We start from the raw sequence: 19,763 nt of genomic DNA, 5'->3' as shown, positions 1-19,763 counted from the left end.
ACTGTACATAAATAGGTAAGGTAGGGAATGACATCAAAATGGTAAAAAAATTTTGTTCGAGTCGCCAAAAACCATTCTCACAGATGTTTCCTTTCACAAAAAGGAGCTTATTTGCAGAATTTTATCTAAATCAGAGCATGATGGTTTTCCGAAGAACAGCCGAAAAGTTGGTCTTATTTGTTCTAATTCTAATAAAAGGCGTAGAACAACATATTATTCTGACACTTGCGACCGTGAACCAGGGCTACATATTGGCGATTGTTTCCTTCATTATTACACAAAAGAGGAATATAAACAATAAATTACATGTACAAATGAAAAAGTGTTACACGAATAGTTTTTATTTTCATTTTTATTTTGTGGAAAGAATTATGTAAACATAACAGTATAATAAAATATGAATAAATTTCCTTTTTGTACTCCTACTTTGTATTTACTCGACATTTATAAATATTCTTACAAATAAAAAAGCACCTTATAAAATGTACGCAGCGTCTTTTTTCATTACTTTAAAATTAACAAAGTTTGTTTAGAGTTGGTTAAAAATCATTCTGTAATATTCTTGAAGCGATAAGGGTTAAGTTACTTTTACAAAAATTTAATTGTAACGTATGTAGAATAACAAATTTTTCAAGGTTTCATTTTTATGAGATACAGTGTATAATATTAAACATATTCATTATGTACATGTTACAGCTCATGGCACAAGAGAGACGATTATCCACTGCAGCCTCGCGGACAATGGCTGCAATGAGTTTAGGATTCATTGTTATGGTCACTCCATGGACGATTCAGGAAGTTGTTGCAGCTTGTACCGGAAGCAAACCACCGCCGTTCCTCGACTTCCTCGCCACGTGGCTCGCACTCTCCAACAGCTTTTGGAATCCGTTTCTATATTGGCTCCTCAACAATCACTTTCGTCGTATTTCGAGGGAGCTTCTTTATACTAAGGTAAGGACATTTTTTCAAAATAAATTATATGAATCTGTTATTTCATTTGAACAATTCATTTTATAAATCTCTATCATCATTTGTACATCATCAATCTCTGTACATCATTTGTCACAGCGAGGGGAGAATGCGTTTTTGATAAATTAGTTCTCCAATTAAAAGGTTAAAAAAATAGGTAATTATGCAGATATAGAGACCTACCTTTCATTTCGATGACTTCGACATATGTTGTCAAGGTTACTGCCCTGAGTAACAATAAAAATATTTTAAATATTTTAATAAATGTAACAAATTTTATGAATAGTTTCATATAACAAATAATTAACAAATAATTTCAGATGATTTATATAATATAAACCAAATCGAATTTGTATACTTATTGAAAAATGACTCGTATGAATTATTTGATTCAATGAAATAAAAATAGCACGTCTGACTTAGTTATTGAATTTCAAGATTTCAGATTATCTCAGTTCTAGAATTTCAAAATTTTCAATTTTCTCAATACCAGATTCTAAAAATTTCAAAATTACAAAATTCCTAAATTTCTAAAGGAAAGGTCCACCCCAGAAGAAGATTCAAATCATGCCAATGATTAAACTTTGTAATCACTAATTAATGAATTAGTTTGTTGCTAAAAGTAATTTATGAAAATTAGTTTAAGACAGTTCATACACTAATAACAACCCTTCTTTAAAAAATCTTAAAATCGTTTTACAAAATAGCATTTAGCAACAATCAAAAAATTTTTCTCAATTCTGTTGTAAAATAATTTCTATTTCATTTATACCAGTATTCCATAGCTATTAATAAAATCTACTTAATCGTTAAATAGGATACTAAATAGATTTCAACCTTTTCGGAGGAGGAGCAAAATTACAAATACCCGAATATACACTCCTGCCAATAACGATTTGATTGCGGTATGGCACTCTTGATACATAATATGTCGTAAGAAACGGAACGTTATAGGTACGGCTGAAAACATTTATAATTGTAACGGTTGTATTAGAAGTTGACAGCACTTTTGATGTACATGTAGTTAATTCGCACTGTTAACTTCAAATTATCAAATGGTTCATTCGGTAACCGGCGTGTCATCGGTTGCCAATCCCTGAACTGGGATCTTCCGAGTAGAAGAAAAATTTTTTATTTTGTGCCTCCTCCGAAAAGGTTGAAATGTATTTAGTATCCTATTTAACGATTAAGTAAATTTTATTAATAGCTGTGGAATACTGGTATAAATGAAATATAAATTATTTTACACTTTTTAGTGCATTTCGAAGTCGCATTTTATTTTTTTGTTAAAAATTATTTTATTCTAAATCGATTCATTAGATCTTAGGAAATCATAGTCACTGTTCCAAAAATTGTGTTCTGAAAAAATCACGTTGAAAGCTTTTTTGTATCCTTATATGTATGCTTTCAATCAATTATTCCTGCACTATACATATATTAATTGTTAAATTGAATTTTCTCGGAAACAAAGTCCGAAATGAAAAAATTTTATTTTATATTTTTGATTTATTTTTTCACGTAGAATCAGCCCCTATACGGTTACCACCACTTACATGACACCCTGTACATGGATCCCTATGACATTTCAAGTTCATCAACTCTATTTTCACTATAAGATTTTAAAAGAGAAAATGAACATCAATTTTTAACGGACGGTCTTTCTGATCCTTCATTCCATACGCTTTATGTTACCTACACGATTCTTTCCAATACTTTTTAGCAGTTTAACGATCCGTTCTTTTCATTTCTGTTGTTCGTTCTTTCTCATAGCTTTTCACTGATTCAGCAGATCCTGCATTGTAGGACGTGCAATACATTATGTTGACCCTCACAGTAACGGTCATATATCTTGTTGCTTCGACTTTACAGCCCATGAATTTCGAAAAGCTTGTCGGTGTCCCGTAAATTTTAATCCTGCAGGAATAATCACATATCTGTTCAGTTAGTGTAAGTCCGTTCGTACACTACGGGACAAATTGATAGCGCATTTTATATATTTAAATATTTATGATATTCACAGAAGAAAGATATCTACGTTTTATATGTCTTACACAGGGTGAGTCAGGAGGAGAGGGAAATATCTTGATAGACGATAATATGGGTAATTTAACAAAAAAAGGTTTAAACGAACATAATTATTATTTTTAATAGATTAGGAGATGAATACTGTTGTTTGAATGTAATCTACATAATCCAATTAATAATTGAGATGGTCAAGACGTGTGTTTCTACAGTGCGGTACATAACTATAACACCACCCACTTTTTTTACCCTTTGCGTGACGAATTATTTTTTCTTGAAAAAAAAATCGAGGCTTTGCTAAGCAGTTCTTTGAATTAAATTATTTTAACACGTTCCCAGGGTCCCCAAGGGGAGTGTAACGCGTTCATATGAGGACAACGTTTACAACCAGTAAAATTAATCAAATTTAGATATACCAACCATTTATACAGAGTATCTCATAGCTCCCGTAACACCCAGAAATGGGGGGTTGCTGAGGTGACACTGAACGTTTCCTTTACTAAAATGTTGGTTAAAGCTTCGTTTTTGAATCATTAACGAAAAGCACTGGTCAATGAGAACGCGCGTAGAACGCGCGCTCAACCGCAAGACCGTTGGCTCTCAAGTGCGCTCGGTCGTGGACGTGAATAAACACATTGGCACAGCGTGGATATCGAAGGAAGCGTGCGACAAATGTTACATTATCTTAAATTGAGAACAATGTGGAATTAGTCGCACGTTTCCCTTCATACCCACGCTGTGCCAATGCGTTTGTTCACGACCGAGCGCGGTTGAGTATGTACCAGTGTTTTTTGTTAATGGTTCAAAAACGAAGCTTCAACCAACATTTTGGTAAAGGAAAAAGTTGTTCACACCAGCAACTCCTCACTTCCGGGTGTAACGGGATCATATTGAGACACCTTGTATGCACTTGTGCGTATGTGAAGCTGCGCGGTTTTTTCTTTTGTTTGTTTCTAGAAGTTTTCGATTCGTTTCCGATGCGAATGATTTTTTTTTAGTTTCAACGAGTCATTGGCTGGTCATGGTTCAACGAGATTGTGTCGATATTTAATAATATGAGTGTCCAAAGTAGAGGAAGAATCGACAAAATACATCCGCAGATTCCAAGTATTTCTTAGGTCACTAAAACAGTTCTGTGACTCAAACGGTGACCAGACCGCACTGCATTGAACTTTCCTCTTTCGAATGAACCCCTATGTATTCAGATTAAAATCTTCTCATATAAGGACGAATAGTGTATTCCCGTGAAAGCATTCCCACAGACGAGTTCCGTCATTATCTGGATAATACAGAGCAAGTCAGTGACAAATTTAATTCAGCTAGTAGTTATAAGGTACTAAAAAGGCTGCCGATCTGGAATCGTAGCTAGAATCAAGCGTCAGCTTGGTTACGTCACTCGAATTGTGCTGCGAAGGCAAGCGAAAAAGGCATCAACGCCCGAACGCTGACGAGGGGAACTACCCAAGTGTTACGCTTACTTATTAATGAAACTTTGCCACCTTGTAGAGCTCGTCGCCCTGAATACGCCTATACCCCCTTTTGGGGGCAGACGGCTAATTGTTTAAAAGATATTAACAATTAAAGTTAGTTACTCCTTACATTGAGAAGTATGACAAACTAACACATACAAACGGTTAGCTCGGCAGTAAAACGCTTGACTTGTAATCTAATTGTCCGCTGTTCAAGTCCATGGTTCACAATATTCTTTTTTTTTTTTTAATTTTTTCTTTTCTTTTCTTTTAAATGATTTGTCCCTTTTCGAATAACTGAAACAACCGTGTTATTATCATTGCATTTACTAATAAATAATTACATGCGCTGAAGTTTTTATAGGATTCAAGTTATCTTTCCTATCTAATACGTACATTAACATCTTTACCGCATTCGGAATTTACACGCATTTATTTGTTATTATACACACACATACACACACGCAATTATTTTTTACAAGTTTACTCTATTTAAACAGCGTACATTCATTTATATTACCCTGTAACTTTATAATTCATATTTACAAGTACTTGCAAGTACTTATAGAAAATACGCAGCTATTTACAGTTCTGTACAAGTACTTGTATTTCCCCTCGTGAGTGTCCTCTCATTCTGAATGTTGAGATTGTCCCCCTTTTCGCTAGGTTTTGACTGCCGCCCGCCTGGATTTTTCATAGCGCCCCATAACAAACCTCGCCCCATTCACACTATATCGTGTTTAATATCATTTTAATCAGAAAAATTTCACCAATGCGCTAGTAAAAGTTTCAGTAAAAAAAAATCAAAAATAAAAAAGTTTTTTGATTCAATTAGTATTAGTTACACCGATACGTTTCGGCTCTTTCCTTTGATCATCGGACCTCTCTCTTTCCGCCACTGTCTATCCCTTTCTACGTTCACGCTTGGCTGGTCGTCGCGTGTAACCCGAGATTCGACACCTCGCTTAGGTAAATGCAACCACTGGGTCCCAATGTTGGTTGAATTTATCCAGGTTTTACTGTAATTATTTTTTCTAGAGGAAAATGTTCAGTTTATATATTGTACTATATTTTTATAATATTTACCTTAATGTAATTAATAAACGTTCTTCTGAGGAAATTGCTTCTCGATAGTGGGTACATATCCAGTTTTTCTATTCTCGGTCCTATGATTTCCACCAACACTTTAAAACTCTCCTGGCTCATTCTATAAAATTCATTAGTGGATTACTCCAATATCGACGGATTTTTTTTACTCGTTTAATACGTCGCAAATATTGTCAGGCTACCACAATATTTTCCTTGGACGATGACATTTTAGTAACTGTTTCAACATTTGTTGCGCTGGTTTACGCGGTTTAGGAACATGTGACATTTACCTTACGTCGCATGTTGCGTGTTTGATGCATCTTTGGTGTACGGCCTGCCTTAATGACCACAGGTCCCAAGATAACCCCTACGTACTTCCCTATTTTCCGATCCTATAATACACGCAATTTTCCTCAGACCAGAGAGAACTTCTACAAATGTCACTGTGCTCTACTTACGTTTAAACTTCGCCTAAATTCCGCTGAGCGTTGTAAAACTCTTTAAATGTAGTAAATGACTTCCTTATCGGAATACAACATTAATTACTTCGTAAGCAATGACAATCTACTGTTACAATAACAATATGAATAATTGACAATTTTTCTCGTTTATGCAGATATTTTGTAAAGCAAAATCATTGGGACCGAAGCAGCACTGTTGCGCGACTAGCACAGGTGGTCTTGATGTCTGCAGCATGGTGGGAGTTGATTTATCAGGTATGTAACGGAGACTTCATTCATATGCAATTATCCATAAAATTTATGATAAAATTATGTACAGTATGTCACATTGAACGAGGCTGGTCTCCGGGACCACATATTTTTATTTTTGCTTTCTTCTGAATATGCATTATATGAATAATTTTTTCTTTGATTTTCGTCCATAAGTTACATGCAACTCACGGAGCAGCAAGACAAATACAGGGTGTCCCATAACTCCTGTAACACCCGGAAATGAGGAGTTGCTGGGGTGATTCAGAACAACTTTTTCCTTTACCAAAATGTTGATCGAAGCTTCGTTTTTGAATTATTAACGAAAAGCACTGGCCAAGAGAACGCGCACTCAACCACGAGAGTGTTGGCTCTCAACCGCGCTCGGTCGCGAACGTGAACAAACGTATTAGCACAGCGTGACTATTGAGGAAAGCGTACGACAAATGTTACATTTCTGAATAACAAATAATTCTACATTGTTCTTAAACTAAGACGACATTTGTCGCAGGCTTCCCTCGGTTCAAAGCCAATGCTCCCGTGATCGAGCGCGAGTTATGTGACAACACGTAACCCCAGTCTTATCACCTCACAATCAGTCAGGATGTGGCACTGTAACAGATATAACAAAATTCTGACTCGAGGATGAGAGTAAAACAAAGAAAAGAGAGCTTACAATCGCCTCAACGACAATGCCATTCAACGTTGAGTAATCGAGCTAAGCTGTCGACCTGTACGGACAAAGTAAACGTATAATTAAATTCAAAAACGAAACCTCAACCAACATTTTGGTAAAGGAAAAAGTTGTTCAGAATCACGTCAGCAACCCCCCGATTCCGGGTGTTTCAGGAGTTATGAGACACCCTGTATATCATTTTGATTACTGTTTTTCCTATATTACATCTGAATTAAATTTTGACAGGTTTAGAACGGTGCTCAATAGATCGGTATTCAATGGCTCGGTGTTCCTCGGTATCATTAGTTAATGCTCCAGCATCACTTCCTTGGGAAATCGGACATACGCTACACAGTGAATCTCCGCCAACGTGAGGTATGTAAACATTCAATCTTTTTACATTTATATAATTTATATCGGAGCACAACAATGCTTATCCAACAGATCCAATATAGCAGGCATAGCGAAACAGGATAGAAACAGGCGTTATACAGGGTGTCTCAGGTCGGGTAGTTTATGACACTAATCTGCCGCCCCAAATGCTAAATCGTCAGGCTCATACAGTATCCCTATTTAATTTTGTCTATTTCCATCGAATACCCTAAGAATTTGAAGTTGTATAAACACGCTACATCCAGGGTGTCCAAAAAGATCAAAATCAAACTTATATCACGTGTCACCGAGGTTAAGTAGGTAATTAAAATTCATATAAACTTATGTCCAAAAATGCTTTACTGAAGAGTTATAGGTGTTCAAAGATATTTATAATAAATGTTCAAAATTTCTTCTTTCTGTAAAAATATAACACACGACTAAAAATCAAGCAGTCGTTACAACGAGTGATAGAAGCATTCAAGCTGTAAGTTAAATATGATGTAAACAATAACTGTCGATGAGAATTATTTATGTCTATCTGTAATTCTGTATAACGAGTCTTAAGAACAACTTCCTTGTAAATCTTTGAACGCCTATAACTCTTCGGTGAATCATTTTCGGACATAAGATTAAATGAACTGTTTTTTACCTACTTAATCTCACTAACGCGTGGTATAAATTTGATCCTAACCTTTTTGGACACGCTGTATATAAAAATAAATAATAATTTATGCTACTAAATAGTGTGCTCAATTAGAATTTCTCAATAAGTGATTTAGCAATGAGGACAACTTTTTGATGGCTAGATGAAAAAGTAATTTGAATATATAGGGTTATCCAAATTGAGTGTCACATCTTCAAATTGAAATAAAGCGCAAAGTATTTGATTTTTGTATGGTTACCTTATTTTAATAGAAAGTCTATTTTATGACATTAATTATGAAAATCAATATCATTCAACAGTTCTTCTCCGCTTTTTTTCGCGAGCTTGATACATTTGACGAGTAATTTTTCACGAGGAGACATCAATTGCCACCAAGATCTGATGATTTAACACCATTAGATTTTTTTTATGGGGTTGATGGAAAGTGAAGTTTACGCCAATAATCCAGACTATTGACGAGCTGAGCAACAAAATCACAATCGCTATTGATGAAATTGAATTTCGCTTGTGTGAAAATATAATGAAAAATTGGGTGAAATGCATCAGGCTCGTGAAAAAAGCCGAGGAGGACATTTAAATAATATTGTCTTTGATAATTAATGTCATACAGTAGACTTTGTGTTAAAATAACGAAGCCATACAAAAATCACATACTTCCCGTGTTTGCGATTTTAGCGTGGTCAGAATAAACACGCCTGCGTAACGTTTACAATAGTTGTCATACGTAATTCGATTTATTCATTCTACATGAACAACGATTCATTACTTTATTCGTTGTTCATGAGCAATCAATAATTTGATACTATTATTCTTGACCTTTTTTTTATTCATTATTCGATGCAACATCTGCTCAACGAATCCTATTATACCAACGTGGTGCTGATGCACTCGATCACGACCACAGCTTGAACGCAAAACATACCCAACACTCTCGTGGTTCGGCCCGCAGTAAAGGCGCGCTCTGATTGGCCAGTGTTTTTCGTTAATAACTCGAAAACGAAGGCTTAACCAACATTTTGGTAAAGGAAAAAGTAGTTTAGAATCACCTCAGCAATTATCACCTCATTGCTAAATCACTTTATCAAAAACTGACCAACTACCGCATAAACTACCAAGTTGTATCGAATAAAGTAAAATCAAATAAGCGAATACAGACCTTTTAATATTTAAATTTAATACTTTATTTATTTTATTAATCGACCTGTTATGATTTCAGTTAGGGATGCCGCCACGCAAACGGAGGACTTGGGATCTCCAACGCATGCTAGTTAGTACAGCGTGGCGGCAGAATGGCATCCGCTAGTTCACCGTCTCCAAATTCAGCGATCACCTCGATGTCAGTCTTTCCGTGACAATTCATTTTCAATGGCAGCGGAATTGCCGTTTTATGTTGAAACGATGCAGTTGGAAGAAATAGAAAATGGATGTAATCGTCGACTATACTTGGAGAGCACGCACTTCAAAAGTGTACCCGACCTCATTCGGGACGTGAAACTTAATTGACATATAATCGCGAATGTTTACGTGTTATCAAAGGTAAATTGTACTAGATTCACTGCAGAAGCTTTGGCAATTAAGAACCGAGTTTTCGAAAGAATATTAATATTTTATATTAATCAAGATTATAAGATTTTGTATTATAGGTTAATAATATTTAACCGAAAATGATAACGCATACTATGTTGAAACTAAGAGATAAGATTAAGAAGACATTCAGTCGTCGAATAAAATAATAAACAGAGTAATTATGTAAAACTTATTAAGTTTTAACATTTTTCCATCACTTCAGAATAATTGCAAAGTAGAGAATTTTTGATATTATTGAATATTAACATCGTCATTATCTCGACGATCACATCGTTGGAACATGTACATTCATCACTCGTCACACGTACATATTTATAATAACCGCACAAACTACGGATATAAAATAGTATTTAAGCAGTTATCGGACGTACAATATTTTTTAAATCGTTCCTTTTCTAAAGGTAAACCTTCAACAATAGGTTGTAGCGATTGTTCTACAATTTGTTGTTTAAAATTTTTATATTTATTTGTTATACACATATTTAATGAATTGTAGGTAAAAATTAATTTAGAGTCATAGCTCGGGAGTCAACAGAAGTGAAACTGATTGTGAGAAGCTTTGGACGATCTTTGTCTTTTGTGCATAGAGAAACAAGGACAACACGATATTCAAGCAGTCATGTTGATATAAAAACAGTGGCGGATTAAACAGTAAGCGGACTAAGTAGCCGTGTAGGGCCCCGAAGCGGCCCTGAGGTCTTATAATGTCTTTTCATTAGGATTCGAGGAAAATTACGGTTTTTTTTTGGTTGTCCAAATATCATAATAATAACAGAGTTTCAACAAAGACTCTGTTATTACACATAATATTATAGTCAACATAATGATATACATATACACTGTATACCAATTTTTGATTACTTTTCTTTCTTGTTGATAACTTAATGTGAGTTTTCTTTAAACTTTTTTTTTCTAACTTGAGTTTGAAGGTCCAGAAATTTGAACCCCAGTACCTTGGGATTGGGGAGCCTCCGCTTGACTTGATCCGCCACTGTATAAAAATGGTTCAATTTTGCGATTTTCATTTTTAAAATAGTCTGTATAATTATACAGAGGCATACAGAGCCTAATTTTCCATTTTGACTTTTAAAGGGGATCGTACAGAGTAACGGATCGAAAATATGGGTATTTTTGAGAATTTAAAAAAAAATAATAATATAACATACAATTTTTCTGTTTTATGATACATAAATTAGCTGTATTAGAGAAAATATGAAAAATGTTTTTAATAGTTTTGGTAATGTTCTGGCTGGTATACACAATTTTGAAACGACCGTCTCTAAAAGAACGTTGTCGTGGCGTTAACAACAAATTGGTCTTGCACTTTATCTGACACACAAAACAACCAAAATATTTTAGAAACTACATATGATTGGCTATTACAGCATGTAGCGAAATTAACAAATGTTGAAAAATAACAAAAAACGGATACGGCTTTTTACAAAATGCAATCTTGATGACGACGATTGGATTTCTTAGATTTTTTATTTGCTGTCAACGTGATTGAAAAATGTCATTTCGAGAAAAAGGACTTAAAATTTGATTATCAGATTACTTTGAAATAAAACATTGATTCACTGTATCTCGGTTAATTTGCCGAATTTAGTCTTAAAGCTGTATAGGCATATTCTTGGGATGTATATCTATGTGAAAAAACTGCTTTTTCTGACCCCTTAGTGCAGGGCTTCGAATTAACTGCTCTTTTCGGCCAGTTTTCAGAGGCTACGCCCCTTTCTTCCCACCACTCGCTCTGCCCCTCGCGAGGGCCCTAGTCCTCGTGGCAGCTCAGGTGCGTGCCGCACTCATATGGCTACACTCGTATTAATAGGTTTCCACATCACTCATGGGGTACGATTCATACGGCACGCGTCTGAGGTGCCTCAAAAACTACAGCCCTCGCGCGGATCACGACGAACGGCGGGAGGAAAGAGGCGTTGCATCTGAAAACTCGCCGAAAAAAAAACAGATAATTCCGAGCCCTGTCTTAGTGTGTACGACCCCCTTAAAACTTTATAAAAAGTAGCTTTTTATAGACACAAATTTTTTTACAATTTTTCCCCAAACGCTTTACTTTACTTATAATCGTTTAATTTTGTATCTTTATTTAAGATTTATTGGGATTAACAGTGTTATAATTGTATAAGCATTCGATTTGTTCATAATACAGTAACTAATATTGACATAGAACGTAAAGTTGGTACTAATAACCTCTCCATAATTTAAACGAAAAATGTATATGGAATATTTGTTAATACAGTGGACTCTCGTTATATTGTCACCAATGAGTCCATAGAAGCGGAAAAGTGAAGCTTCCAAACTCTGATTTGAAGGGAGGAGGGTAGATAAAAATGTATCATTTTCATAGACTATGATGGTGGAAGGATGACACTGGTACGTGGCAATATAACGAGAGTTTACTGTAATCTCAATGCACTCAATGAGTGAATATGTTAAGGGGGTAGACACGGGTAATGCAGCGATGTGAAATTACCGGCAAAAATGGGCCTAAAAAGGGGTTTACGGGAATACACTTTTCGTCCTTACATGAGAAGATTTAGGGCTGGGTGAGGGCTCATTCGAAAGAGGAAGGTCCAGTGCAGAGCAGTCTGGTCATGGTTCAACGAGATTGTGTTGATATCTAATAATATGAGTGTCCAAATTAGAGTAAAAATCGACAAAATACATGCGCAGAATCCAAGGTATTTTTAGGTCACTAAAAGAGTTTTGTGACTCAAACGGTGACCAGACCGCCCTGCATTGAACCTTCCTCTTTCGAATGAACCCCTATTTACATCAAAATCTTTTCATATAAGGACGAAAAGTGTATTCCCGTGAAAGCATTCCCACAGACCAGTTCCGCCATTTTGTGGATAATACAGAGCAAGTCGCGTGACAAATTTAGTTCAGTTAGTAGTTATAAGGTAGCGTCAAACTAAAAAGGCTGCCGATTTGGAATCGTAGCTAGAATCAGGCGTTAGCTTGATTACGTCACTCGAACTGTGTCTGCGAAGGCAGGCGAAAAAGGTAACAACGCCCGAACGCTGAGTGAGACGCGCTACAGTCATACTGTCCTTCTCTCATTCTGAATGTTCAGATTGTCGTTTTTCGCTAAGTTTTGACTGACGCTCATCTGGATTTTTCCCAGCGCCCCATAAGAAACCTCGCTCAAAGAGGAGGTATAACAAGAGAAGAATATACCTACTCTTTGCAATAATTCTGCAAATGTTTACATAAATTGTATGTGAGGTATTCATTTATTTAAATTATTTGCATTCACTCAGAATATTGACTAATACTCCTTTGTATTTTTTATTAGTTTTGAATAACGAAGTTGCTATAGGTTTCTGAAAATACAAGCGTCACGCAATTGGGACGAGTTATATCTTAAATTTGGTAAGAGATAGGAAAAAGCTATTATTGTAACAGTTGAATTGTATGACTTATGAAAAATATGAAATATCTCACGAAATATTAGTTTTTTAAACATTGTACTGTTAGATATAGGCGCGTTAACGAAATAGAAGAGAGGGAATAGTGGAGAGGGAAGGGAAGGAAATATAGATGCGAGAACGAAGTGATTTTAGTTGTTAATTATGTTATCGCGAGTGAGTTACGATTGTATATTTTTGTGTTTTTTGGGAAAAATAAAAGGTCGTGTGTTAAAGAACATGAATTCTGATCTCGGGAGACGAGGCCCCTCCGTTTATTCTCCATATATCGTTCTAATAGTACCATAGAACTTTTTTATGCAGAATGTTCCAAGGAGTTGACACGAGTAAGAAAGATGTGCAATTCTATTTAAATAAAAAGTGCATCTGCATTTTTTTAGTACATCGTTGCATTCACGAAGAAAATGAAGTCATAGAAAAATAGACATTATCATACCATTCAACTTTTACATGAACAGCTTTTTCCTATCTCTTACCAAATTCCAAGATATATGTAACATGTAACCCGTCCCAATTGCGTGACGCTCCCTGTATGCTTTTATCAATTAAAAAACATTTATTTAAAGAAGTTAATAACTTTTTCTAAAAAGAATTCTCAGATTGCAGGTTCCTCCGTGACTCGCGCGAGGCGTGCTACAGTGCGTTATATAAAATCCACGCGTTTGGTCAGTCGAAATTTAGCGGAGCGGGACAATTCTATCATTTGGGTTGAAAGAAGGATAGCATGATCACCGTACATCTCACTCTAAACACGCGCCAATGTTTCACTTTCGTTCTTTAGGCGTACTGTCGCGATGCCTATGGCAAGATGAGCGTTTGAATGTGTTTGTACAAATACTTGAGGCGCTGTTGCCTTCCTAGATCGTGTTGCGCGCACGCTTCCGAAATTCATATGGCACGACAGCTCATAATTAGTCCTTTCAAGTGCGTAACAGAACACTCAAGTGGCTCCACCAGGCCCAACGAAAAAACTGCTGTAATACCGAACTGGCAAATCGGAGAGGTCACGTGTCGTGTCTACCCCTTTTAAAGTTTTCTTTGAAATATAAATTAACTTGCTTTCTTGTGTAAAAGCAAAGCAATCTCAAGTTTGTAATAAATATTGAAAGCAGAAAAAGTATTTATCTGATATTCATGGTACGATACGTTGAAACAATTGTATAAAAACACGTTACCAAAAAATTATAAACGTTATCTTTACTTTTATACAAACACATATGTATTATATTGTTTATATTCGTTTAATTAGTAGATTTATTTATACAGCTTTTTTGTTACCGTTGTATCATTTTATGGCTGTTCTTCGGAAAACTGCCATGCTTTGATTGCGATCAAATTTTGCAAATAAGCTTCTTTTTAGGAGAGGAAACATCTGTGAGAATGGTTTTTGGCGACGCGAAAAAAAATTTTTCACCATTTTGATGTCATTCCCTACCTTACCTGTTTATGTATACAGGGTGTCCCATTTTAATCAATAAATACGATTATTTCAAGAACTACATATTCGTTATTTGAAAAAATGTTTCATAAAAAACTTATTCTATGTTGAGGGGGACGTAATCCAGCGTCGCTATTTTGTGTGTAAGTGTACGCTTGAAGGACGCATGAAGGTCATTTTTTTTTTAATGGAATTATATAATTATTTATGCATTATTCGATACATCTCGGTATTCTGAATAAAAATGTATTGACCTATTTATGTCGAAAAACTATTGTTTTTAGGATGTAAAAGATGATAATAATAGAATTGCAACACCTTATATCTTACAACATTTAATTTAAAAAAAACTGAAAACAGTCGAACAGCAAACATTGAATACATGTCTACAAATGCTCGAATACGTTACTGCGCAGATCAATACATTTTTGAATGAGTCGCTTAATATTAGCTTGAACGTTCATAAGTATTTCCAGAGTGACACATTTGAATGCATTAGATATTTTCTCTTTCATGTCTTCGATACTTGTCGGCTGACTGTCACATATTCCAAGCACCATAATCATGTCAACAATTTCAGTAGGCAGTTAATCACACATTTTGCTTGCTGTCCCTAACGATACTGGTACGATATTGAGAGACCTACGATTGAGACATCAATATGTTTGTTCATGTTTTGGTGACCGCTACGCGGAACCGCATTTGCCTGCTTTTCATGGAATACTACGCGAATGTACACTTACATACTTAATTATTCGCAATATTAAAATTTAAATATCTCCTAAAGTAATGGTTTTTCAACATAAATAGGTCAATACATTTTTATTCAGAATACCGAGATGCATCGAATAGTGCATAAAAAATTATATGATTCCATTGTAAAAAACAAATATGACCTTCATGTGTCCTTCATGCGTACACTTACAAACAAAATAACGGCGCTGGAATACGTCACCCTTGTAACAGAGCAAATTTCTCATGACACATTTCTTCAAATAACGAATAGTTCTTGAGATGATCGCATTTATTGATTAAAATGGGACACCCTGTATACGTGCTTATTGTCTACATCGAAATACAGCCTGAGTAGGTTGAGTTAGTTTTTGGTGGTGGCGGTAATATGGAATACTCTTAATGTATATACTATCTACATGGAAATGCTGTTTGCAATGTATATTCCGCGGGTTCGAAGGTGCGAATTATGTGTTTGGAACAGTTCGCCCGTTACACTGCGCTCTGTCGACAAGGTAGGGAATGGTAAACAATTTTTTTTTCGAATTGCCAAAAACTATTTTCACAGATATTTCCTTGCGCAAAATGGAGTTTATTTGCAAAATTTGGTCTGAATCGGAGCATGACGGTTTTCCGAAGTTTCTCCCATTTTGTACTGTAAATGAATAAGGCAATTGTTTTAATTTTTGAAGCGATTACCAGAAATTTAAAATCCTGTCGCAACATAATACAATAATTTGTTTTAAAAATTCGAACACATCCTCTATATTATTAAACATTAAGTATATTAACTTATTTAATGATATTGAACGAAAGAAAATTTCGATTAGATAAATGTGTATTTCTGAAACTTGGTATACTAATTTTGATCACAAACATTTCGCATCAAAAATAAATTATTTCCTTTTGCAAATGTTTATCTCATACCACTGATAAGAGGAATCGTAGAAGTAAAATTTCAGAGGACTCGCAGTCTGAGTTTCTCACGAATTCCTATATTAATAAACAAATACAAATTGCAATTCATATGAAACAATATAATGTATTACCAGTACTAGAAATTAGGAACATTTCTGAAATTATATAAAAGAATGTAATTATTCGACGATCAAAGTTACCACCGAAACAAAAATAAGGTGCATTTGTTGAAAATAAAACTGAACGGTGGTTACATGCAGAGTTTGACAAATTATGGTAAATTGTACTTACCAAACAAAAACAACGCTCGCCTGACAATGTATGAAAAGTAGGCATTGTATAGAATGCCTAGGCAATATATAGGATACCTGGGTTTTGGGACAAAGTATAAAACGATAAATGTTTCACATATACAATGCCAAAAGCCAAACCGGCAAAGTATAAGATACCCTTATTTTTTCAGTAAGACAGTTCTGTATTTTATTTGATAATTTCTTTTTTCATCTATGTATTTTTAATGAAGACTTTTTCTTGACTTTCTTTTCGTATTTTACTTTTTTATGAGAAAGACAATTAATTGCAATTCTAAATTAAATTCTTTCCTTCCCTGTTACAACAAGTAGGTTCATATTTGTTAGAGATGCTGAAGTGCTGTTTTTCAATGCGGACGCTTTATCTAGGGTCTAACACAACGGAACCTTCCTTATCTACTGCGTCTATATTTTTCGTTGCCTTTTTCTCTCGGTGCTTCGCTTATAATCGCATCGTCACTGCCCAGTTCACCCGTTTGTTCGTGCAATAATCCGATTCCGAAAAGGGACATCTTACTGTTTTTCTTATATATATATTAAGTGAATAAACGTAATTATAAAATCGATACTCTATCAACTTCCACAACTCCAATAATATTTTCTTTTTTCTTTTTTTAATAATAAGAAAGTCCTATACCTCAATAAGAGAGTCCTACATTTTGTATTTCAATCTTTTCCTTATACGTCTTTTCAATAATAACCTCTTTATTACTCTGTTTTAATACTTTGCTTAAATAGCATTTGTTATTCTACATAATGCCTAGGTATTACATACTACATACAATGCCTAGGAAATTAAAATAATTTGGGTATTTGGAAATACCTAAAAAATGGTAGCTAATTTTACAAAATACACCCTGTATATGTATAGGTGAAATTACTCAGGATATTGACCTTTATAACATATATCAAAATCATTGAAGTAAGTGAGGTGTATCTTATCTTCGATTATTACTAAAAATTTAATAAATGTTACATGAAGTATTGTTAAAACTGCCATCATACAAATCCAAAAAGGATGTATGTATGTACATTTAAAAACAGTTAGCCTAAATGTAAACTGTATAGAGTGTCAATAATATTTCATAGGATTCACAGAACTGTATGGAAGGTGTTAAACATGCAATTACTTAGGATTTTAAGAAAATACTTCCACACGGGTAAATCTGTAAAATTTTCAAGAATTTTAATAGAGTTAGCTTTTCCATGTAAACAACATACTTCTGTATACATAAATATTCTTCTTTCTTTACATTTATTTAATACAGAGTACATTTCCTAATTTTTCTTCTTTTTTCACTCTTGAAGAACCTTTTCTATTTGAAACATAATTTTTCAAAAAAATATTTGTTAACGTAAAAGAAACGGATCTTGAAGACGAAGTGCCGACCTCAATCAATATGCTAGGAATCTTTGGTTGAATAATTACTTGGATTTCCGCAAACGGTGCTGTATTTAGGAACGTCCAGTAGGGTATGGTAACTGTTGTGAAACCAAACCTTGCTGATTTTGAGATGTGGAATATCAATATGATTCTACAATAGAGAATTAAAGGCTGAACTTTTCTTCAGGGGCCCAAAAATTATTGCTTTTTTTTAATCTTCTTGAAGTATTTAACGAGTGGAATCTAAAAATCCAAGTTTTAAGGCGCGGCATCCACCAGTTCAGAAGTTATGCATGTGTCAAACTGAGCATTTTTAGCGTATTTGACAGGTTATTTCGATGCCATGTTGAGTTATAGCCAATTGTTGTTATCCAATAAGTAGAGTCGCCGTCGGTAAAACAGAATTACATAAATTGCAGCCTAAACCGTTTTTATAAACAATATCCTCTCGGATTTGATAGAAACTGATGGTACTCACACCCAATGAATAGAGTCCAACTGGCAGCCGGCAAAGGATTGGATGCAGGGAAGAGTCAATATAGCGTCGAAATAACCTGTCAAATACGCTAAAAACGCTCGGTTTTACACACGTATAACTTCTGAATCGGTGGATTCCGCCGCGCCTTAAAACTTGGATTTTTAGATTCTACGCGTTAAATTGTACTTCAAAAAGATACAAAAAGGCCATAGTTTTTGGGCCCCCGAAGAAAAGTTCAAACGAATTAAAAGCTGCAAAATAATAAAACACTTTTAAGAAATAAAACTAATGTGAGATAAATAAACATTTTTGTTTACTTTTCAGCGACATTCGCCGCAGTTATTTCCATGTTTAAATAATAGGCTCTGAAGGGGGTCGATCGTTTCATGCAAAACAATGACTGCAGATGCAAAGGACTGGATATGCCTTTATTTTCGAGGGGTCATGACTTAGGGAGTCTCAAACATGCAGAGAGCACAGTCGGTATAATAATCGTGCTTGTTTTACCAGTCCCTGTTTTACCGCACCGCTGAATGACATTTAAAAAGACCCAATTTTCACTCCCTTAGATTCTATTTCTTATTTTTTAAAAGTCAGTCAAAAGCAGCACAAGACTAAACAACTATTATTATAATTGTTTGACAAACTTGTATTCACTCCATGCACCTCGGTAAATAAATCATTTTAAAAAAGCAACAGAGTTATTATTTAACTTACCCAATTTCATTTCTGAGTTATTTATTTATTTAAAAGCCTTATATCCCTGCATCCTTTACATCCCTACTTCCTTTATATTCCTGTATCCCTTACATGTCTGCATCTTTTACATCCTTGTATTACTTATATTCCTGCATCCCACACATCCCTGCTTCTCCTTATGCACTTCACTAGAGATCGAAAAATCATGATGAATTTAGTTTCTGGTTTCACTGCCAGGGGGCGCTGATTCGATGTTTGAAATTTAGTTGACATTTTTGCCGCTAGAAGGCCAAAATTTCTGCAAAATAGTTCCTTTTTTTGCTGCCAGGGGACGCAATGCAGGGATGTCTGGGTTGCTGAGATGTAAGGAATGGAGAGATGTAAAGGATGCAGGGATGTAAAGGATGCATAGATGTAAGGAATGCAGGGATCTGCGAGGCCTACGAAGACAGAAAAATAATAAATAACTGAGAAGGGTGAACTGAGTCTCATGAAGGGGGGTAAAATAATAAATGATTTGAGAGGGTTGTCCCTGCGAGGCCCACCAATAGGTATAAAATAATAATGAAAGGGTAAAATAATAGGCCAGTCACACAGGTGTAATAAAATCAACACGTTGATCCTTCTAATGAGTTTATTCAATAAGTTAAGAAGATAAATAGAGCAAATTAAATGGACATAGAAAATAAAATTTGGGTATATGTAGATCAGCATCAAGGCAATCAAGGCACAAATTCAAAACCCCTTGAAAACAAAGGCATGTCTAGTCTTATTGGATCTGTAGTCACTGAGC

The 19,763-nt window shown here is 34.9% G+C and overlaps 1 protein-coding gene across 1 annotated transcript in view; it reads left to right on the top strand.

Annotated features, from left to right (window-relative positions):
- The window catches only part of LOC114881042 (trace amine-associated receptor 1), a 349,388-nt gene extending 339,466 nt beyond the window's left edge, over positions 1-9,922 (top strand). Inside the window, exons 7-10 of the mRNA XM_046289948.1 lie at positions 697-951; positions 6,166-6,265; positions 7,182-7,310; positions 9,191-9,922. Coding sequence (XP_046145904.1) covers positions 697-951; positions 6,166-6,265; positions 7,182-7,309 — 483 coding nt within the window. The 3' untranslated portion in view covers position 7,310; positions 9,191-9,922. The remainder of the gene's footprint in view (positions 1-696; positions 952-6,165; positions 6,266-7,181; positions 7,311-9,190) is intronic.
- The last annotated feature ends 9,841 nt before the right edge of the window (positions 9,923-19,763 follow it).

The sequence above is a fragment of the Osmia bicornis genome, unplaced genomic scaffold (assembly GCF_907164935.1).
Source record: "Osmia bicornis bicornis unplaced genomic scaffold, iOsmBic2.1, whole genome shotgun sequence".
NCBI classification, from domain to species: domain Eukaryota; kingdom Metazoa; phylum Arthropoda; class Insecta; order Hymenoptera; family Megachilidae; genus Osmia; species Osmia bicornis.
Note: the sequence above shows the minus strand (reverse complement) of the source record. Positions and strands in the feature narration are given on the sequence as shown.